This window comes from Aspergillus aculeatus (assembly GCF_001890905.1).
Source record: "Aspergillus aculeatus ATCC 16872 unplaced genomic scaffold ASPACscaffold_5, whole genome shotgun sequence".
Taxonomy (NCBI): Eukaryota; Fungi; Ascomycota; class Eurotiomycetes; order Eurotiales; family Aspergillaceae; genus Aspergillus; species Aspergillus aculeatus.
Window position 1 is genome coordinate 1,751,056 of NW_017962980.1, and position 20,853 is coordinate 1,771,908.

At 52.6% G+C, this 20,853-nt stretch overlaps 8 protein-coding genes across 8 annotated transcripts; 4 read left to right on the forward strand and 4 right to left on the reverse strand.

Annotated features, from left to right (window-relative positions):
- Positions 1 to 824: 824 nt before the first annotated feature.
- ASPACDRAFT_77409 (ribonucleotide-diphosphate reductase subunit RNR2) lies at positions 825 to 2,544 on the forward strand. The gene is made up of 4 exons (XM_020204958.1): positions 825 to 932; positions 1,010 to 1,249; positions 1,367 to 1,700; positions 1,754 to 2,544. The coding sequence occupies exons 1-4, from the start codon at positions 903 to 905 to the stop codon at positions 2,353 to 2,355; spliced, it is 1,206 nt and encodes a 401-aa protein (XP_020058057.1). The 5' UTR covers positions 825 to 902; the 3' UTR covers positions 2,356 to 2,544.
- A 285-nt stretch (positions 2,545 to 2,829) lies between these two features.
- Positions 2,830 to 3,572, reverse strand: ASPACDRAFT_77410 (SRP9/SRP21 family protein; the record flags this gene model as incomplete). Its single annotated transcript, XM_020204959.1, has 2 exons — positions 2,830 to 3,324; positions 3,501 to 3,572. 2 exons carry the CDS (start codon positions 3,570 to 3,572, stop codon positions 2,830 to 2,832), a joined length of 567 nt encoding a protein of 188 aa, XP_020058058.1.
- Positions 3,573 to 3,876: 304 nt separating this feature from the next.
- On the reverse strand, positions 3,877 to 7,536 carry ASPACDRAFT_116697 (WD40 repeat domain-containing protein). Its single transcript, XM_020196008.1, has 5 exons — positions 7,045 to 7,536; positions 6,792 to 6,961; positions 6,558 to 6,721; positions 5,860 to 6,409; positions 3,877 to 5,806 (listed from the first exon to the last, which is right to left on the reverse strand). The coding sequence occupies exons 1-5, from the start codon at positions 7,274 to 7,276 to the stop codon at positions 4,091 to 4,093; spliced, it is 2,832 nt and encodes a 943-aa protein (XP_020058059.1). The 5' UTR covers positions 7,277 to 7,536; the 3' UTR covers positions 3,877 to 4,090.
- An 874-nt stretch (positions 7,537 to 8,410) lies between these two features.
- On the reverse strand, positions 8,411 to 8,770 carry ASPACDRAFT_1855087 (uncharacterized protein; the record flags this gene model as incomplete). The annotated part of the gene is made up of 1 exon (XM_020197423.1): positions 8,411 to 8,770. The coding sequence occupies exon 1, from the start codon at positions 8,762 to 8,764 to the stop codon at positions 8,411 to 8,413; it is 354 nt and encodes a 117-aa protein (XP_020058060.1). The 5' UTR covers positions 8,765 to 8,770.
- Positions 8,771 to 10,265: 1,495 nt separating this feature from the next.
- Positions 10,266 to 12,052, reverse strand: ASPACDRAFT_51486 (uncharacterized protein; the record flags this gene model as incomplete). The annotated part of the gene is made up of 5 exons (XM_020202487.1): positions 10,266 to 10,376; positions 10,443 to 11,441; positions 11,497 to 11,682; positions 11,739 to 11,878; positions 11,929 to 12,052. The coding sequence occupies 5 exons, from the start codon at positions 12,050 to 12,052 to the stop codon at positions 10,266 to 10,268; spliced, it is 1,560 nt and encodes a 519-aa protein (XP_020058061.1).
- Positions 12,053 to 13,391: 1,339 nt separating this feature from the next.
- On the forward strand, positions 13,392 to 14,506 carry ASPACDRAFT_41986 (SDR family oxidoreductase; the record flags this gene model as incomplete). Its single annotated transcript, XM_020201014.1, has 6 exons — positions 13,392 to 13,421; positions 13,474 to 13,560; positions 13,623 to 13,778; positions 13,845 to 14,224; positions 14,300 to 14,394; positions 14,454 to 14,506. 6 exons carry the CDS (start codon positions 13,392 to 13,394, stop codon positions 14,504 to 14,506), a joined length of 801 nt encoding a protein of 266 aa, XP_020058062.1.
- An 830-nt stretch (positions 14,507 to 15,336) lies between these two features.
- On the forward strand, positions 15,337 to 17,778 carry ASPACDRAFT_26322 (Zn(II)2Cys6 transcription factor; the record flags this gene model as incomplete). The annotated part of the gene is made up of 7 exons (XM_020199409.1): positions 15,337 to 15,554; positions 15,611 to 15,878; positions 15,925 to 16,022; positions 16,086 to 16,666; positions 16,717 to 16,836; positions 16,895 to 17,176; positions 17,243 to 17,778. 7 exons carry the CDS (start codon positions 15,337 to 15,339, stop codon positions 17,776 to 17,778), a joined length of 2,103 nt encoding a protein of 700 aa, XP_020058063.1.
- Positions 17,779 to 18,738: 960 nt separating this feature from the next.
- ASPACDRAFT_51488 (MFS transporter) lies at positions 18,739 to 20,519 on the forward strand (the record flags this gene model as incomplete). Its single annotated transcript, XM_020202488.1, has 6 exons — positions 18,739 to 18,804; positions 18,874 to 19,287; positions 19,349 to 19,478; positions 19,540 to 19,785; positions 19,848 to 19,895; positions 19,948 to 20,519. The coding sequence occupies 6 exons, from the start codon at positions 18,739 to 18,741 to the stop codon at positions 20,517 to 20,519; spliced, it is 1,476 nt and encodes a 491-aa protein (XP_020058064.1).
- Positions 20,520 to 20,853: the final 334 nt, after the last annotated feature.

Here is a 20,853-nt window from a genome sequence, read left to right on the forward strand (position 1 = left end):
AGGAGGACTTGGGAAACAGACCGGCGCGTCGCGTTCTGTGTGAGCACGGACATGAAAGTTGAGAAAACTTCGCCTCGGATTTACGCCAGTGGGGATCGGCAGCTGAGCTCAGCTTGATTGCTCAGGATGCCGTAAACGCTGCCTAAGCAACTGCAGTTATCTGTAAGGTACAGAAGACCGGTGAGGGTTCTAGGCATGGGAGGTGTTCATAGAGACCACCAAGTTTGCAACACCATGGAATGTCTGATAGACAGCAGCAATAGAGGCAGCGCAATTGACAGCAGCACGCATTCAGGAGCGAGAATCGCGATCGATTCAATTTGATCAGATAAGATAGGGAGGGGCCAGCATTAAGACCCGAGATGGAATAGCGCGGCGAAACACGAACGCGCTAGGGTACGGAGTACAAGCGGCAGAGACGCCGATGGTTGTGAACAGCGCAGTTTGTACCTTTCCAGGAATGTGGAGAGAGCTGTAAAACTTGTTGCAGGCTTGCAGCTGCTGGAACAGTGGAGTTCTAGAGCACCGGATGGACGACTGGCCGGTGGTCTGACTGGAGCAAAGCAAATGGCTCATGGGTCAGCCGTAGAGCGAAAATGGAATGAAAGACGTGTATCCATTACCGTAGACGCGACGGCATCAACAAAATGGGTCCGGACCAACCATGTTCCAGCCAGTCTCCCGGCCCCAAGTCGCGCCAAGTCACGTGCGACGTGACTTAGCCCGTCGCGCTAAGGATCACGCTCCTCGTCCCATGCAAGTATTTCTGTCTGCTTGTCCCTCCCCTTCGCAGCTCATTTTCTTTCTCTCCAGTCCATCACGATCAATTGTCTGGTGTGTTGCTGTGTTGCTGTGAACAATTGTCTTCAATTACTTTTCCACCATCTCCTTACAGCTTCACAATGTCCGCACAACTCACTCCCTCCAAGCAGGTAGGTGATGTCACGTCTTGCCTCCCGTGGACAACGCGTCGACGCGAGCAACCCAGCTAATCTACTTCGATGAATAGGCTGCTTCCTCGCTTGAGAACCTCAAGATGAGCGACTCTCCCGTCAAGAAGCTCAACTTCAACGCCGCTGGCAAGGAGAACGCTCCCGCCACCGCCGACGTCGTCGCCGAGAAGACCCTTGCCGAGAAGCCCGCTGAAGCTCCCAAGGTTGCTCCTGGTATCAAGGAGTTCGAGGCCAACGAGCCTCTTCTCCAGGAGAACCCTCACCGTTTCGTTCTTTTCCCCATCAAGTACCACGAGGTCAGTCGGCACGTCCCCCACGCGTCACGCGTAAAGTGGAATTTTTTCCCGCTCTGCCCTCAGGCGCCCCACCCGCGTCGAGACTAGTGCATTAACGTGTATTTTCGCGTCCTACAGATCTGGCAGATGTACAAGAAGGCCGAGGCCTCTTTCTGGACCGCGGAGGAAATCGATCTCTCCAAGGATCTCCACGACTGGAGCGACCGCCTTAACGATGACGAGCGCTACTTCATTTCTCACGTCCTTGCTTTCTTCGCCGCTTCCGACGGCATTGTCAACGAGAACTTGGTCGAGCGTTTTAGCGGCGAAGTTCAGATTCCCGAAGCTCGTTGCTTCTACGGTTTCCAGATCATGATGGAGAACATCCACTCCGAGACCTACTCCCTCCTCATCGACACCTACATCAAGGAGCCTAAGCAGCGCAACTACCTATTCGACGCCATTGATAACAGTATGTGTATCGTGCTGGGATTGTGATTGGACGAGAATGCTAACCTGCTGCAGTTCCTTGCATCCGCAAGAAGGCCGATTGGGCGATCCGGTGGATCCAGGACCGCGAATCCACTTTCGCGCAGCGTCTGGTCGCTTTCGCTGCCGTCGAAGGTATCTTCTTCTCCGGCTCTTTCGCCTCTATCTTCTGGCTCAAGAAGCGTGGCCTGATGCCCGGTCTTACCTTCTCCAACGAGTTGATCTCCCGTGACGAGGGTCTTCACACCGACTTCGCGTGCTTGCTCTTCTCCCACCTCAACAACCGCCCCAGCAAGCAGATGGTCGAGGACATCATCGTCGAGGCCGTCGGCATCGAGCAGGAGTTCCTGTCGGACTCTCTCCCCGTTGCCCTGCTCGGCATGAACGCCAAGCTGATGTGCCAGTACATCGAGTTCGTGGCTGATCGCCTGTTGGTGGCTCTTGGTAACAAGAAGTACTACAACTCCACCAACCCTTTCGACTTCATGGAGTCGATCTCCCTGGCCGGCAAGACCAACTTCTTCGAGAAGCGCGTCGGTGACTACCAGAAGGCTGGTGTCATGGCCAGCACGAAGAAGAAGGAGGAGGAGGAGACCAGCGCCTCGGCCGGCGGTCTCAACTTTGACGAGGACTTTTAGAAGAGTGATGCCACGATATACCCGGTTGTCGGCACCAGCCATGGCTACGAATAATTCTTGTTTGGATTTTGTGTTATGAAGCTTTGAGGTTTACACGCATGGGATTGGCGTTGGATGGGCGGATTTTCTTTTACACCTTTGTATCTAGCTAGAAATGTACATTGTTGGATAATATTGAGCATGTCTGAGTGCCACTGGTGAATCGCAGTCAAGGTATTGTAGTTTGTACGAAGTCGTTCTGAATAGATCCACACCTTAGCACCTATTCTCGGCTCATCTCAATCGGCTCACCTCCACCACAGTAAGTCCAAGGACGAACTTTTAAACCTGACCATCAACGCGGGTATCTCAATTCCTTCCTTTCCTATTTACCATCCTAGCGAACCCCTGGAGTTCATCAAGCATCAAGCAGACCATCGCTCTTCAAATATATCCACATAGTATCCTCCTACTCAGTCCCCAAGCATCAGAGAATCACCGCTTCCCCTTCCCGCCCTTCTTCTTCCCCTTCCCACTTTTACCCCCAGCCCCCGCCGCAGCAGCAGCCCCCTCATTCCCCTCCACACCCCCAGCTCCCCCCAAAGCGACAGGCGCAGGCACAGACGCAGACGCATCCCCCATCTCCACATCCCCCGCCCCCGCCCCAGCACCACCACCAGTTACCGCGCCCGCACTCCCCGAACCCAACCCCAACCCCTCTACATCCGCCCCAGCCGCCAACTTGCCCAGCGAGGAGATCAACCGCCCCACCTCGGCGCCCTTGTTGGTCCGGTATTTCAGGCAGATGCCGGAGCCGGGGTGGAAGGTCTTGAGGGTGAGGGTGGCTATGCGGGGTTTTTCTTGCGTTTGTGGAGTTTGTGACTGTTGGGTTTCTGAGGAGAGTTGTGTGGTTTTGGAGGCGGAGGTGCTGGAGGTGGTCTTGGTGGAGGAGCGGGTGGCGTGGGAGAAGGTGTATTTTGTTGTTATTTTCTAGGGGATTATCGGTTAGTTGTGGTGGTTGATGGGTGGGTTTGTGATGAGGTTGGTTTGGGGTTGGGTTGGGGATGGAGGGAGGGAAGGGGAGGGGAGGGAGGTGTGGGATTAGGTGCAAAGCTTGGTGAGCTGGGAAGTAGGATGGAGAAGGGTTGGTTTTATGAATATCGTACCGCATCAGGATATGCTTGCAGGAGCAGAGCGGATTGCTCCAGGTAGGCTTGTGGGGTGGGAAGGTATGGCATCTTGATTCGGGAGTTGTGGTCTCGGGATTCCAGGGACGATTAGATCAGGGGTGAGGATTTGACACAGTAAGGAAATAACGAGATGAGCGTGTAAGCGTGATTGAGGTGAAGGTAATTGTGTCACCTGGATGTGGTGGTGGATGATGCTTGGGATGCGTGCTGCATTGCGGGTTTTGGTGGATTTGACACTCCGGAGGTGCTGTTGTTGGCCCGGGCGGTGAGAGCTCGGGGCCGATCTGCCGACCTGCCACCTGCCGGGTTGGAAGCCCCCAAGTACTCGAGATGCTGGTCCGGGATAGATACAGTAGGTAGGTAAGTTACTAGGTATGTTGCGATCGTGCACATGGCGCTGGTTGATTCAGATCATTCGTCATTCGTCCCTCGTACCGACTGTACAGCGTAGGCTATGTATAGGCCATCCATCTATCGTACATACATACAAAAACATGAACTAATTACATCGAATCCTCTGCAGCATGTCCCACCCTCTACTAGGTATCCATCTACACGCACCAGAACTATGTGATCGGCTGGGCGCATCGCACGCAAACCAGCCGCTGTCTCCCATTGCGCCCCTTGGTCGCTCGGAAATTGGTGCCCGCGCAGTTCTCGCACCGGAGCACTTCGCCGTCCTCGCCATCGCCGTTGGACGACCCATAGTCGCTGCTCAAGGCACTCCCCAGGCTCATATTTCGTTCCCCCGGCACCGCCAGGTGGTTCGGACTGGGCAGCCCGCTGCCGCTGCTGGGCTTGCGCTTCTTCCGCATCGCGAGCGCGTCGCGCGCGATCTTGTTGTAGAACGCGTAGCTTTGTTCGCCTTGCAGCCACAGCGGGTTGTCCTTGTCCTCCCGCTTGACGAACGTGGTCGTCGACGCCGGGGGCGTCTGTTGCCCCTCGATGCCACTGGCGAGAACGCGGGGCGTCTCGGCGCTGGACCGACCGCTCTCCATGGACTGTTTGTAGGCCGATTGGGGTGGCGAGGTGGTGAACATCGACCGGGAGTCCGGTCGTGCCGCGTTGAACGACGCGCGGCCCGGGCTCGCATACCCTGATGGCCCGTCGCGGATCGACTTGTGCGGGGAGGGACTGCGAGTGCGCGGGGTCCGCATCCCCGACCGACTGTTGCTAGTACCGTGACGAATGACCGAGTTGCGCCATGAGATGATGCGCTCGGATGGCGTCTTGTGTGTGGAATCCTTCCCGGTGGAGGATGCGATGCTGTGGCGGGCCGAGTTGGTGCGCCGGAGAATCTTGCGGGAGATCGTGCTGTGCGTGTCCCAGTTGTCGTACCGCCGTTTCTGGTAGGCACAGTCCTGGCGCAGGACTTGGATCTTGCCGGAGTAATCGGCCACGATCATGATGTTCCCGTCCGGGTGGGTCGACCGAGCCAGATACGCCGGCGACTCTTGCTTGCTGGCTCCTGGATTGGGATGCGCCCGGCCGTTCTCCCGGTCTGCCTGGCTGATTAGAGTCACCGGTGGTGGGTTACATACGTCGAAGATCGGATCTTCGGCGAGTCCCAGTGCCTGCTTTGTTTTCGTGGGGGCCATGATGGCGGCCGTAACCATGGCCGAATGTGTATCGAACACCTCGACGGCCCGCTTTTCGGAGTCCTTCTCGATCGATTCTACCGGCCATAGATACGTTCGGCGATCTTCGCTGCCGCAGATGATATGTTTCCCATCATTGCTGAAAGACGCGCGGATTTGGCTGCAGGTATTCTCATTGCCGCGAAACTTGGCCTCTAGCGTCCTGTCGCGAAAGTTGTACAGCCGTATCCGGGAGTCGTTGCTGGTGATCAAAAGTTTGACCTCGCCATAGGGGTCGTTGCATGGCAAGGTCATAGTATCGATACCAGTAATTTTGCTGCCCTTGGCGTTGCGACCACGTGCGGAACGCACATGAATCTGTCCAACGGCCTTTAATCCATCTGTTTCGTATATATTACACAGCCCGTTGAGGCTTCCAGCGATGGAGTGCCGTCCATCAGGTGTAAAGGCCACGGCCGTGATCATATCGGGGACGGTCGCCACAAACGCCACACTCTTATCCGGGATACTCCATAGCCGCAGTTTGGTGTCTAGTGATCCTGCCAGGAAAAACCGATCATCTCGCGGGTGAAATTGGATCGATGTAACAAAGTCGCTATGCTTGAAGCAGCATAAGCACTCGGGTCGGCTCACATGCCAGAGTCGGACCGTCTTGTCCATTGACGAAGAGAGCAAGAAGTTGTTCTAGAAGTCTGCGTTAGCACCGATCCACACTTGGACAAGCCAGTGAAAAATACCTTGCTCCAGCTGAGATCAAGTACGCTTCCCGTATGGCCTTCGTAGACTTGGACCGGACGAGACTTGAATACTTGCGCGTTCAACCGGGGCGGACCATCATCACTATCTGATGCCGGATCGGCCGGGTCGCGGTCCTCGGGGGAGCCAACGACTTGCCAGACACGCACTTTCTTGTCTTGACCAGCAGCTGCCAGGTATTTGCCATCGTTGGAGAACACGAGCGCCCAGATCGCCTTGCCCGTGCTGGCCTCGTTTGGTACTCCTGTGGACGACACGGAGTCATCCTTGTCCGAGCCACCCGCAGCACCGGTTGCGCCCTCGAGCTCTTGCGCCACGAAGACTCGACTGAATGTCTTTTCCTTCTTGTTATGTGCTCTTACGCGGATGTATTTGGGAGGAGGCGGGAATCGAGGGAAGAACCCGATCGGCTGCGAAGCGGCGTCGGTGTCCATGCGAGTTGTTTCGGGCTCCGAGACATCGTCCTCGTCATTTATATATTGATCCTTCTTTTTTCCGGGTATGATACGACTCAGGAAAGAAACACCCTTCCTATATAACGGGAAGATCAGACGATCAGCAAGCTTGTTCCGTCAATTCCGAAGGGGGAAAAAGCAATGTGAGCCGCATGGCGATAATGCGGGGTAAAGGGTCTGACTTTAACAACAACAACGACGAACAAAAAAGGGTTCGCACTCACTTCTTCTCCTTGGATGCCTTCGGATGCATATTCGCATCGCCCCGATTTGAGCCATGGTCTAAGGAGCCACGATGATCGCCTCCGCCCGCTTCCGCTTCGTATGAGGCCCTACCCAATAGCTTCAAGGGGATAGACTTGTGGGTGTTGGTGCGCTTGATGATATGCTATCGGGAACGCACGGTCAAATCAGCCACCTAGACATCTAGACCACGGAAACAAGCGCGTCAGCCTTACTTGTGATAACGGATCGATGGCGCTCGAGTCGGTTGTCGATTGGAAGACGGATGGGGATGAGGCGGTGTTTTTCACGGAACCATTGCTTGGGTACTGCAAGGCGTGAGAGTGTCGTTTGCCATCTTGTAGGGGTCCGTTCGAGGCTGAAGCAAAGTCCGAGGGACTCGAAGCTAAATGTAGGGAGGGGGAGCCCGAGTCAGCAGCTGATCGATGATGGTGATTATTTGTCTCGTGACCGACTGGACGGACTTACCGATCGGAAAGGTTTGCGAAGAGCGAATCAGGCTGGGTTTGGAGGCATCGGGACTCTGATCGCTGCGGTTGAGCACCGTGGGGCTATTGCTCGTATTTGTTGTGCTGGTGGTGGAGGTCTCGTGGATAGGAATGGAGGAAGAGGAAGATGCGGTGCTGGTGACGATCGCGGGGACTGTCAAGGCCCGCGAAACCGCAGGCCCTCCTCGGTCTGGTCGCATTCCCTCCGCCATGATCCGGGTCTCGCCGGGAGCGGCGCATGAGAATGCCAGGAAACAATAGAAGGAATTTGACTTCGGGCTGTGAAGAAAAATAAGGGAGAATGTAGTCTAGGTAGTCTAGAAGGGAGAAAAATGTTATCTCGGAGAGAACCGAGTCGGAAGAACTGGGGAGAAGGGGGGGAAGATGGAGTGGAAGTTCGGGGACTCAAATGGAGACCCGCGGGATGGCCATGAATAATTACGAAGGTAATCTATTTGGGAACTGATAGTGAGGGTGTCCTGTCCGGATGAATTGCGCCGGAGTTAACCAGTAACCAGTCAAACCAGTAGATGACATCAAACAGGGTCTTTTCTGCCCTTGCGCTTTTCCGCTAACGAAAGGCTTGGTTTGGTCGAGACTCGAGGAGCCATGGATAGCCGCGAAAGAGGTCAAATTGTCTTGCCACTGTCAGACCATGTTCGCGCAGTTTTCGAGTCCGTAGTCTCACTCATAGAGGGTATATGTACAATCTTCGTCAAGTCGTCACACATCCATATCTTCTCCACCACAAGATCGATCGTAAAAGTGTGGAATGTGGAGAGAACGGAGTCAGGCAGAGTGATCATGATGACTGTCATCCATCATCATCAGGCACAATAATGCTTGCTTCCTTGGCAACGGCAACAATAACTTACCTACTCCATCATAGGTGCTAAACGTGCTAAACGAACCTTTCCGCTTTGGGCCTGGTCGGATGCTGCTTTGTGTTCACGGAGCGTGGGGTGGAACTGAAAAGTGCGTGTCCGTCCCGAGGTTCCCGAGCGATAATTACCTGCCTTTCGAACGCAACAACAGAAGCTCGATCACCATCTACTGCAGCCAACAGGCTGAAACATCAAGCTATGCAATGGATATATTGATTTAGTTTAATCTATATGATCGTCAACTATCTGTGAGACATATTATCGAACAACTTCAATCCCATCCCTCACTGCACCGTGAAAATATATGTCTGTAGAATGCGGGCGCATTTACACTTACACATTTATCTCCGTGATATGACTGCCAAGAAATACACATGATCGATTAGACGCTTCGCTACTGGAGACATGGTCATCCGTCAGCGGCTTCTTCAAGGCCTGGTGGTTGGCGACCTTTCGCAGCTCCTATAATTCCGCGAACCCCACCGACGCCCCGGGCACGCGGCTCTCATGAATGCTGAATGCAGCCGCCAAGGGGATGGCTAGCGCGTATATGGTGTTGCCAGGTGTATTCCGCAGATATGGGGTATACTGGAAGAAGAAGATGAAGACGCGTGCATAGACGAAGCTGTCCAGCGCATAAACCGAGAGACGATGGAGGTTAGGGTTCTGGAGCAAGTAGGCGAGCACACAAACGACGGGGCGCAGGATAGCTCCTGCTTGGTAGAGGAGCCGCGTAGTCTGGGGATCGCCGCGCCGGAGTGTCTTGACCAGCTGAAGACTGGTGGCTGACCAGGCTAGACAGGAAACCACGTCCATTGAGCTGGGAAGGATCCTATCATGGCCTAGCTGGACGCGTCGGAGGCGGTACTCGAAGACCTCAGAGAGCCCTGTGCCGATGTGAAGGGAGAGACCGATTTATACTTGGAGAACTTCACGTGGTAGCTGGGAGCGTGATATTGCGAGTGGTAGAAGATGATCACCACATACGACCACGCCGCAGCTAAAGGAGGTGGAGCGTTCCTTCTTGTTGTTCTTGCACATTCTCTAGCCTGCTAATCGACTCTATCCTTGAGTTAAGCTAGACTTATGATCGACTGTGTCGTCATGTTGAAGCCCAAACGTGCTTGCAACCAACCTCTGTGCTCTACGGTAGACTTATGCATTAACCAGACCGCTACCAGATTGGGGTAGGAACAGGAGGGAGAGGTTTCTCGGAACCGGAGCCCGAGAGAAGGTGTTTTGCCTCGTGCTGGTCGTTGTACCATGATTGTGCTATTCGAAAACAGGAAAGCTATGCTTTTATCTGCGTCGGGGTAGTTATCCTTGCTACAACACATCAAATATTTAGGTTTATGCTTGCTTCCGATACATAACGCTTCTTTTGAACGAGACTACTTCTCACTGGTTGTTTCTTCGTGCCGTGTCCAGCATGTTTCTGGCTTTTGTCTGACCAGAACTCAAGAGAATAGAGTCCATATGCCCCGATTTATGTATCCCCTCGTGTGGATGATTGACCTGGGATCACCGACGGTTCGATGGAGCTTCCTCCTCTTCTACGGAAATGGAACCTGAAATTGGTCAATCAGATAAGATGGATGCGGTGTTTTTGTCTGATGTCTGTACCATTCTCACCATCAAGTATGCACGTCAGCTTTTCCCCAAATGGTCAATGTTGGAATTGGGCAATCTGGAGACCCATTATGATATAGTGAAGCCTCTGGTATTGCTCATATGTGTTGTCGTATGTGGGATTGTGGTGCCAAGGTTGCAGAAAATGTCACTTCTTGGTCGTGGAAATAGATGAACAGTTCAGAATCCATGCTTTGGTCTATACATTACAAGGTTTGTAAGAAGTATAGGGATTCTGGCTGGTGGTACCGAAGCTACAGTACTAACCAGTCTGGGGAGCAAACCAAGGGATTCGGTGCGTGTTCAGTGAACAGCCAGTGAGTTTGCCGAAAGCAGCGGCAGTCTTGCACATGGCCGCCACAGCTGAGCCCTCGGACCCTGCCCAGCCTTGATCAACTTTCCTCCTCCAATCGATTATTCTCCCCTCTTCCGAATACACCGAACCAGGTGGTTGCACTTCAGCGTCGCACTGTGCCACGTTGATCGGCTAAATTGACCACTTGCCGTGTCATGCTCACGTCTTCCCTTTCGACTTTCGACAGACTATGGTTAAATGTGAAGAGGAGCATCCGATACCATATCAAGTGCCTGTGGTCTCGTGTCATTTTCTTCACTTACTGCTTACAGACTGGAGATACACGGGAATAGAACTAGACCAGCCCATCTCGCCCTTCCACTTCAGCCTTTTTTACACCACACCTCCCACATTGTCATTCTTTGCATAGGCCACCCGGTAAACCTTGTACCAGGGCCGCTGGAACAAACTATCCAGTGACTCCAAAGACCGTCCGGTGGTATCCTGAACAAACTTAGTGACTCCGTCCACGTGGAATCCTCGAGACCACCTCACTAGGGGGACACTTACCGGCATCGCAAAGAACACATAAATCAGAGAAACAAAACAGATGCAGGCGAAAAAGGCGAATGCGCCCCATTCTTGCATCACTTCCAGCATATCAGGAGTCGCCCGAGAACATCCGAAGAAGAACACCCAGTGAAAGGCCATGCCCATCGAAACAGCCAGCGATCGGATACGGATTGGGTACACTTCTGCCCCGATAAGATACGGCATGCCATGCCACCCGATGTTCCACCCCACCCCATGGATAAAGATAGCTGCCACAGCTCCCGTCGAGGCTCGAGATACGCTCGGGGTATTGGCAATGTGAGCCGCGGTCATCGTGCGAGCTATGCCAAGATAGCACGCCAGGTAGACCAAGGTGGTCGTCTGAAGCGTGATTCCCGTCATGAGAGACCTCCGACGTCCGATGAAATCAATCACCAGCAACGAGAAGATCAGGCAGCTGACAAACTTGACCACAGCGTAGAATCCGGTCGCTAGCGAGGCGGTCTCACTCGGCATACTCAAGTAACCGAAGATCGTGGGGAGATATTGAGTGATCGCACTGGCGCCCGACCATTGCGAGAATAGGTGCGCCATGAAGACAAGCAGGAAGCGGCGTCGATTTTCGACTGGAAGTAACACTTCTTTCACCAGGTCCCACTGCGTCGCTCCCACAACAGCCTCCCGCTCGTACAAGATCTGCGATTCCATGATCTGGATGTCGGAAATCACTTCGGCATGACCATTGGGCAAGCCGCGGAGTCGGGATACCGTGGCAATGGCTTGTTCGCGCCGGCCGACGTATAGTAACCACCGAGGAGATTCCACACACAGAAATGTCCCAAGCCCCCAGATTACCGCCGGTACCAGCTGGAGGAATGTAGGAACCATCCATTGCAGGTCTTTCCCGTCATACGTTTTGGTGATGCCATAGTTGATGAAGAAGCCGAAAACAGAACCCAGCTGTTGGCAAGTCGAGTACTGAATAGCAAGAAGTCCGCGAATTCTTTTCGGTGCAATCTAGACGCCTGATAAGCTGACACTCCCACTCTCCATGTTGATGAAGATGTGTTACCTCCGAAATATACATCGAAGGAACGACAGTGATTCCACCTCCACCCAAGCCAGCGATGAACCTGGATGCGTAAAAGGCTGACAGGTTGCCTTTGCTGAGCGCCTGTCCGGCGACTCCTGCTGCATAGATCAACGTTGACAGACGTAAGCTCCATTTTCGTCCCAAGCGGTCATTGACTGGTAAGCACTTTTGGGACTTCGTTAGCAAGTCAGGTACTCATTAGATTTTGGGATTCGGCTTACAGCCAGACAGCCAAAGATTGACCCAGCTGTGAAAATCGACACAATCCAGCCTTTCGTGTTGGCATATTCGTCTGGTGACTGTCTATCGATCCCAAACGCGACGCGGAACTGGGACTGCACGACAAGACATGCGATGTTCGCTGCTGGATTAGATGTCTGACGGTTTGGACGGTGGAGCTTTGCCTCTCACCTTCATCAAAACCCTTACATATCCCTGCCAATGCAAAAATGATTGCATTCATCAACAGATAAGAGTTGAGAGACCACTTTGGAGGCTCCTTTGGAGGCTGGCCTATTTCTGTACTGAGCCCCATGGTTGCCCTTCAATACTCACTCACTTTCACCGCGGTCCCTCCACGCACAATATATACAATCCTATCCTTTCCAAGGGCACAACAGGGTGTAAGTATCCTTGGCATAAATGGCGCACGAATGTAGCGCGACGAAAATATCTCATGACTGCATCTCATGCGTCCGAGGCAAGGAGTCGTCCCTCACGTACAACTGTGACCAGTTTTCTTCGCAGAAAAGTCCTATCAGCCGGCAGGTAGCTTCAAAGCGAATGATACGGCTTTCTCGAAGCATCCGTCCTCGAACGCATTATGCCAACATTCCTCCTGAGCATGAGCAAAGGCTCGCGCATACCTGTCGATATTGCTGCATCTGCCAGGAATCGATGATTTGCAGGATGGCCCAGCCAGTTTCGACATTTTCAACAATCCCAGATCAGTCGGCTACTATGTTAGTAGATCAGGTTGCATTGCAGCAAGTAGCAGCGCATATGAGAATTCGGAGCTGACCACGGCTTGAACGATGTCGACGGATATATGCTAGGGGGTCGAGGTCTCGATCGCCTGGACTCGAGAAGACTTTTAGTTCTTATTGTATTCCTAGCATTCTGCATCTACTTATCTCGAGCTGAATACTTCTGCTGCTCGCGTTATCCGAAGCTCGCCATTTTGAGGCTTTTACTGCTTCGAGTGCCGATTTCAGGGGCCCAGGAGCCGAACCCGAGGGACCATGCGCACTCTGATTTCGTTTTGTACCTCTGAGGCCCCTAGGGATATGTGAGGAACCTCGGGCAAAATCATGTTATAGTGCTATTCTCGCTTGATCCTCCCCACTGAGTGGAGACTTTCCATGGTCGTTTCGTGTGATGCCTTATTCACGATTTGATGGGTCCTGGGAGGCCCGTCCACTACAAAATCAACAGAGGACATGGACTATCACCTTTTAATGAACAGTCTCTGCCTACTCGGGTTGTCTCTGAAAGACTTATTTAATAATGGCTTCACGCACCACCTAAGAAAGGTACATGATGTATGATGTGAACGGATTGATTGGAATGGACGAACTAAACAGATCAGAGCCAAAAACCCTTATCATCTTCCACAAGATGAATAACTGCCATTACTATGGAAAACTTCCTACAACTATACTTGATTTAGAGCCCGACAGTCCACGGCTCAAAGTTTAGCCAATAGACGACGCTGAAGCTTTGATAGATTAGAAATCGAGACCCTGAAAATGTACCCACTATGACGTCCCACTCTTCATGTGGATATCTTCATAATACCCCATTTGAACCCTCAACAACGCAGTCACGACTCACAATTATTACTTTTGGATGACAAGAAGAAGCCAACTCTCAGTATGTCGCTGCAAGGACTTAATGTGCTCATTGTGCGTGACAATCTCCTAGTCCTGAATGTGGTCCAAGCTAATATAGCTGCAGACTGGAGCCTCGATGGGCATTGGCGAGGCGATTGCCAATTCAGTAGCAGAACAGGGCGCCAATTTGATTCTGTTCGCACGGTCGGAAGTAAGAAAGTTCGGGGAATCTTACCACGACAAGAAATACACACCATACTAAAACATAAGTAGGACAAACTCCAAGTCCTCGCGAGCAGGATCCAGGAACAACACCCAGGTGCCAAAATCATCAGCAAAGCAGTCGACATCCAATCTTACGAAGCAGTCGAGTCCGCGGTGGAATCCAGCACCCAGGAGCTCAATCCGATCGACATTCTCATCAACAATGTCCTCAAGCCCTCTTCCATGCATGCTACCACACAGCAAACATGACTGACCCCAAAACCAAAATAGGCCGGCCTCGCTCTCGGCGCCCCCGCCCCCTTCCACGAGCTCAAGATCGCCGAAATCCTGACCATGAACCGCACCAACATCGACGGCTGGATGTTCGTCACCCACGCCGTGCTGAACGCCTCCATGATCCCCCGCAAAGCCGGCACGATCCTCAACATCACCTCCGTCACGGGGCTGGAGGTCCCTCCCTTCTCCGGGGAGTGCGTCTACCACACTAACAAGGCCGCGCAGGAGGGGTTCACGAACGCGCTCCGCAATGAACTGAGTGGCACGAACATCCGAGTGCTGGCGCTGCGGCCGGGGTGTGTGGCCACGAATTTCCACTCGCTGCGCGTGGGGCATGATAAGGAGATGTACGATCAGTTTTTCGAGGGGTATCAGTATGTTGTCCCCTTGACGGGTTGGTGTAGGGAGAAGCTTGGGTAGGAGCGGTTGCGCTGATTTGGGGATTGCAGGCCTTTGGTGTCGGAGGATATCGCACGCGCAGCCGTGTTTATGTTGCAGCAGCCGGTGAATGCGTCGGTTAAGGCGCTGGATATTGTTCCGTCTGGTGAGTGGATGTGGGAAAATTCTGGTGGTCTACGGGTGCACTGACATTCTGTTTCCTAGCCCAACGGTCGCTGAATGTGTTTGACCGGGAATGGAATCAGAGGAATGCTTGACTCGGTATGGGCAAGCCATTGTCTATACGGTCAGACGACCCAAAATGATCGAGCTCAAGCAAGCTGTAACGATGGCGAGGATGTGCAGCGCCTTGGAGGCAAACGAAGCTACACCAGGCTTCTTTTGCGTGCAACATACAAAGAACCACTATCAGGCAACTATCATCGCAATTCTAGGCTCGACTCTGCATACCTAATCTTATATAGAATGGTGGTGAAACAGCCCAACTGTCACAATGGATCTCCGACCATCTGAGATTACTCTAGAATCCAGTTTAACTTGTGCAGCACGTGTGTGCAAGCAAGGGGCTCGAATGACATCACAAGTGCATATCATCTCCACGTCTTGGAGAGCCGGGAATTGAGTTCTAGGCATCGATAGGTACTATCATAAGCAATCTAGCGATGAACGTTTCTTACGGATAGAGATCTTTCTCTTGACCACGATTGCAACGAAAGTTCGGAAGATGGGAGGTATATCATGGGCATAAGTGTAATAGCCGTGCGGGAATAAGTTATTGTACTGTACTCCCGGCTGTTGTAATTATGAATCCTCCTATGCAATAATGTCCGAAAGGCAACTGAAGCTGTGGGATACCAGTGAGTCAACCACAGATGTCGAGAACAATTGCAGTAAGCAGCTTGAATAGTGGCAGTCTGTTGGTTCCCCACTCGGCTCCAAGGAAGAACTTAGCATGGGCGCAACTCGGCCCAATCCCACCGAGAAGCCGCCTCCGTCATTTGTTCTCCACGTTCCAACCTTCCCCGCAAATCATTCCGAGCCGGAGAAATCCCAACATCTTCAGGCTGGCTGGCTGGCATTCACAATCATGAGTGAGAGGATCTCGGAATTACGCTTCCGGTCGGGGAATGCCCCTCCGCGCTTCTTCAAAGCATGTCGCTGGTGCAGGAAACAGAAAATGCGTTGCGACGCCCGCAGTCAGGTTCCCTGTGCGCGCTGTCGCAGCGCGGGTCGCGACTGTGTTCTCGATCCCATCGTGGATGGGAGGCGGCGCAGTCAGCGCCACGAGTCTCCCCGACCTCCTCGGTAGGTGGAATCGGATATTTATCCGATGCACTATACTGGGCTGACCCCATGTGTAGACGACAGATAGCAAGATCCCCGTGGAATGAACCGACCGGGTTCACCACCCCCTCGACCCGCGAGCCAGAATATTCGCCTGGCCCGGTCGTACAGGAGAATCCGCTGGACAGCGCGCTCGATTCCCTGCCTGACTCTGGGGACCTCCGCTCACCAGGCGCCTCCGAGAAACACGGTCAAGACAGCAGCCAGCAGTTGAGTCCCAACGATATGATTGCCCCCGTCTCGGTCGTACACTCCATGTCGGTGAATCTGCTCGGGTCCAGCAGTGTAAGTCGCGCTCATAGTACCGAGCACATGTCGCTAAACGCGTCAGCAGATCTTCATGGATACTTCAAACAAGGCCGACCTGAGAAGTGATATTATCGCTCGAGGCATCATCAGCGAGGAGCAGGCACGGTCGATGTATGAACGGTAGGTCGAATAGCATTCACTCAAGCACTCTCGAGCAAGGACAACGTTGACCCTCGATTCCAGGTTCTTCAACGGCAGTAAGAACTTCCTTGCCTTGTTCGATCCGATTCGGGACACCTTCGATTCGATCCGATCGCGCTCGCTCTTCTGCTTCTCGGTCATGATCTACATAGCCAGCCGGGCGGTGCTCGACCTCCGCAGCAACACCCACCTGCAGCGGGTACTACAGGATGAAGCACAGAGACTGGCTGAGGACAGTTTCTTCGAGCGACCGACCAAAGTCGAAACTGTCCAGGGGATGGTTCTGCTCGCGGCCTACTCGGAGAAAACCTGGTTCTCCACAGCGCTGATCCTACGCACTGCCCTTGACTCGGGGCTCGAAAAGTCGCTAGACACCCTGCTCTCACAGCAAAATGTACCTCGGAGCGCGCTCTCCGCCACTTTGGAAGAGCGGAAGCTGGTGTGGCAGACTAGGACTTGGCTCATCAGTTTCACACTCGAACTGGATGTCGCGTCCGGCACAGGTCGGAAATCGAGAATTGACGCTGTTGATACTACGAAACTACGCAAGTTCCTGGATTACCCGCTCTCATTGCCTTGCGATATGCGCACAATATGTATCATTGAGATTCACCAGCTTCGGAGTAAGTGGACGCTTGACTTTACCTCTTAGTCCTTTCTCTGAACTTGTTAGGCCAATTCCGGATGATTGTCGAAAACTCGAAGACCATTCACGAAATTGTTGGCGTCGAATTACCGGCTGTCATGGCAAGATTACAGACATGGTGGAATACCTGGGATGAGATTCATAATAGTAAGGCTCCATTTCCGCGCAAACATGCTTGGAGAGGCTGACTGAAGGTGTCTTAAAGATAATGGCTTTCATGCGGGCGCATTTCAACGCTGCAGTCTCAAGTTGATGCATAACTATGCTCGGATATTTGCATTTTGCGCATCGTTGGCGCGGATCCAAAAGCTACAGTGTGGCAGCACCGAATCGGACTCAGAAACAGATGATCCGGATGTTTCCCACTTATGGCGCTCGCTTGCCTCAGCAACCATGGACCAACTGGGTTTGATCATATCAGAAACATCCTACCGATGTCAATTGACATGGACTCCTACGTATCCAGCTTTGACAATCGCATTTGTCAGTGAGTGGTCCCAACAACCATAATCCCTGGTGTGCATGGTGACACCTAACATCTGACCCCATACAGCAACATTCGCCTTACGAATCGCAAGATGGAGGCCAGACTTGATTGATCAAGACCTGCTCCTTGAACGGGCCCAACTCATATGTGACCTTCTGAAGCAACCCCCCTACCCGGATATCCACCGGACCGTGTCGATCTTTGTCAACTATGGTCGCGCGCTTGTCGCGAGCCAGCGCGGACAGGGCGACGATTGCTTCCATGCCCATGAGGATAGTAGGCGTGTGAATGAGCAGCTGGTTTTGAACAAGGATCTAGACGGCAATAAAGTACCCATGTCGTCTGCATTGGCACCGTCAGAGCAGCCCAGCTATGGAGCCACGGAGACGATTCACCAAGGGGTCAAAGACACTGACCTGCTTTCGATACCCAATACTGACAGATCTGCCCCTCCCAGGCAGTTTCCACCCCGGCCACCAGGACCAATGGAAGCTCCCAACTGGAATTTATGTCACCCGATTGCCGATTCGTTCGGTTTGTTCGAGGAAGAACAGAATGACATATTCGACTTTCTCCCTGCGATGCCTTCTATGCCGCAGTAACCGACAATATGAGACAGCGTACTACGGCTAGCAGCACATTCTTGATGTGGGGCCAGGTGATGGTGATGTATGGGCGATAAAATGTGTGGCCCGCACGAAGACAGGTAATTCCTGACACGTCTGTGGAAGCCACGCTTGTCACGCAGTCGAGATTCACATGCGATAGTCTGTATGTCGACAGAAAGTCAAGAATGGTATGCGAGTGACAAGATAATTCTGCGACAAAGTTGCGGTGGGCTCGCCAACCGGACATGGGTCATGTCCCAGCCAATGCTGTAGAACGGGCTTGGGACTCTCTGCATAAGTGCCCTGGTGTCCAGTGATCGTCCCTTGAAGTGGGCCATTAGCGTGCTGCATGACGGGCTCTTGAAAATTGTGGACTCACGATGTTCTAGACTGTTGCCAACATCAAACCTGTGAACCGGCTCCAGGTCGGGGCCGTTGTGTGGGCATCCCGCTGCGCCGGGGCCGGACCGGGCCCGGTCTGGCGATTGACAAGATCCGAGTAAACAAGGTCTCCCATTGGGCATTCAAGACATACTCCAAGCCAAGAGCTCCATCAAATGCCTCATGGCTTGCAGAGTTACGTTGTTATCGTGACTCACTGATACCTCACCTCTGTAGGGTCCCACAGGTGACAAACTTATATAACGTTCGTTGTCCGCAATGGCGAAGAATGACGGTATACACAAATAAAAGTTCAGATTCACTTGCATCGTTTGTTTTTTGAGGTCGACTGCTTTTGTTATCACGAGAGACCATGGCTTCAGATTCCGTAGTTGAGGGTTCTAAACCCAGACTTGTTGCTGCAGGTAGGAGCTCGAAGCGCACCCTTGCAGAGTTCACTTCTCATGCGACATACCAGATGAAAAGCATATTAGCCACAACGGTCGAATTCTATCCGGCTTTTCAGAAGCTCCGAGTGCAAAGATTACAGAGGGATATCAGTTGACCCGATTGATGGACGACCAAATTGTGGTAGATTTCGATCACGACTCGATAGCACATCCTACCAACTGGAGCCATGTATGCGTCCTGGGTGCGGTGCCGGCAGTGTCATGTTCCATAAGCTGACCAATTGCTACAAACCAACAGGCCAAAAAACTATATACAGTCCTCGCTTCATTGTTCTTGGTTCTGAACTCAGGGATATCGTCTTCCTTGCCTAGCAACGTGGTCCCGTACATCATGGAGGATTTCGGCGTCGATGGAGGCTCGCAAAAGGTGCTGCCAACGGGAGTTTTTCTCATCGGATATGTCGTCGGTCCTTTGGGATTCAGTCCGCTAAGTGAAACCATTGGACGAAAGTCTGTCCTACTTGGAAGCTTTACAGTCTTTGTTCTAGCGACACTTGCCTGTGCTTTCGCTCCGAATTGGCCATCACTATTGATCTTCCGGTTCATATGTGGTGCGATGGGTGCTGCACCGCAGACCGTTGTTGGTGGTGTTTATGCGGACATGTTCTCGAACCCTCGGAACCGTGGCCGTGTGATGACCTTTTATATGTCTGTATGTTGATCGAGCACCCCTTGCTGGATCTAATTGGACACAAAGTAACCGAGAGAAACAGGCTGCAAGCTTCGGGCCAATTGTGGGACCAATCATGTCGGGGTGCAGCGCACAATATGGTTGGCGCTGGACCTTTCGCATCGACCTGATACTGGCTGGAAGCTGCTGGATTGGGGCGCTATTTCTTCCGGGTACGTTTCCAGTGATATGCCGCGTGACGGACTTCGTGCATACTGACGGGCTGCCGAGCAGAGACTTTTGCGCGCGTCATTCTCCAAAAGAAAGTGAAGGAGCTGAACAGCACCTTCAAGACAGACAACTACATCTCCCAGCTGGAATTGAAAAAGGTGGAAGTGAATTCCAGCCTTCTTGAAATCTTCACCAGACCTATTACTATGGTCATCTTCGAGCCTATTATCCTGTTCAGTGCTCTTTATATTTCATTTGCCTATGCTCTCATTTTCTTTTGCTTTGCCGCATATCCCATCATTTTTGAAGGTAAAGCACTCCGAAGTATCTTATCTTTCTTGATGAATGGCATAATGACGGAGGCGATACAGGAACCTATGGTTTCAATGTGCAGCAGACTTCGCTCTGCTTTCTGCCCAGTATGACTCGCAAGTCCCCACCTATGCTTACGGTGCTAATAAAAAAATACAGTTGGCATTGGCGCGGCCTCATCCGGCCTCATCTCTCTTTACTACGACATCTATTACGAAAAAGCCAAAGCCCAGGGCAAGAAGTGGACCACGATCCCGGAGTACCAGCGCCTGCCGATTTGCCTGATTGGTGGCCCCTGTCTCACCATCAGTCTGTTCTGGCTTGCTTGGACGGCCGACCGCCACGTCTACTGGCTGGTCCCAGTGCTTTCCGGGTTGTTCTTCGGCGTCGGCTATCAGGTCCTCTTCATCTCGCTCCTAACGTATGTCACCGACGCGTACAAGATCTACTCCGCGAGCGCGCTGTCTGCCTCGCTCATCACCAGAAGTATCCTCGGTGCAGTGTTCCCGCTGGCGGCCGACCCCATGTACTCTGCATTGAGTGTGGGGTGGGCGACGTCGATCCTGGGATTCGCGAGTCTGGCGTGTATTCCCATTCCGGTCATGTTCATCTACAAGGGGGAGTGGATTCGGAGGAAGAGCCCGTTCTGTCAGCGGTTGATGGAGGACGAGAGGAGGCGGAAGGAAGAGATGATGGCGACTAGGCCTGCTACTCCTGTGGAGGTGGTTTAGAAGATGGAGGGACATGATGTTATGATGTTATGAAGCTTAGATCGCGAGATGACTGATAGAGTAATGCTTAATGACGAGAGATAGAGTGGCAAAATAGATTGTGGGTTTAGTGGCCAAGTTGATTGCAATATTAAAGCAGAGAAAGGATACCTTCGAGCTGTAATGACATTCAGGTAATGACTTGCCTGAAGATTGAGGCTGGCAGGAGAAGGAGGACTTGAAAAGGACCTAGCGTGCACCCGGATCTCATCCTTCTCTCTTGATCAGCAGTTCGTTCGCATGCACTTCTGAACTCACTGCCATTCGATCTTTCAATTATCTTCAGCTTGTCTAC

Bases quoted from the DNA above. Each gene is read 5' to 3' on its own strand.
- ASPACDRAFT_77409 (XM_020204958.1), top strand. From the start codon at position 903: ATGTCCGCACAACTCACTCCCTCCAAGCAG. The intron at 1,250-1,366 runs GTCAGTCGGCAC...CGCGTCCTACAG, and splicing joins TCCCCATCAAGTACCACGAG to ATCTGGCAGATGTACAAGAA. The intron at 1,701-1,753 runs GTATGTGTATCG...AACCTGCTGCAG, and splicing joins ATTCGACGCCATTGATAACA to TTCCTTGCATCCGCAAGAAG.
- ASPACDRAFT_116697 (XM_020196008.1), bottom strand. From the start codon at position 7,276: ATGGCGGAGGGAATGCGACCAGACCGAGGAGGGCCTGCGGTTTCGCGG. The intron at 6,962-7,044 runs GTAAGTCCGTCC...CCCTACATTTAG, and splicing joins TTCGCAAACCTTTCCGATCG to CTTCGAGTCCCTCGGACTTT. The intron at 6,722-6,791 runs GTAAGGCTGACG...CGTTCCCGATAG, and splicing joins CCATCGATCCGTTATCACAA to CATATCATCAAGCGCACCAA.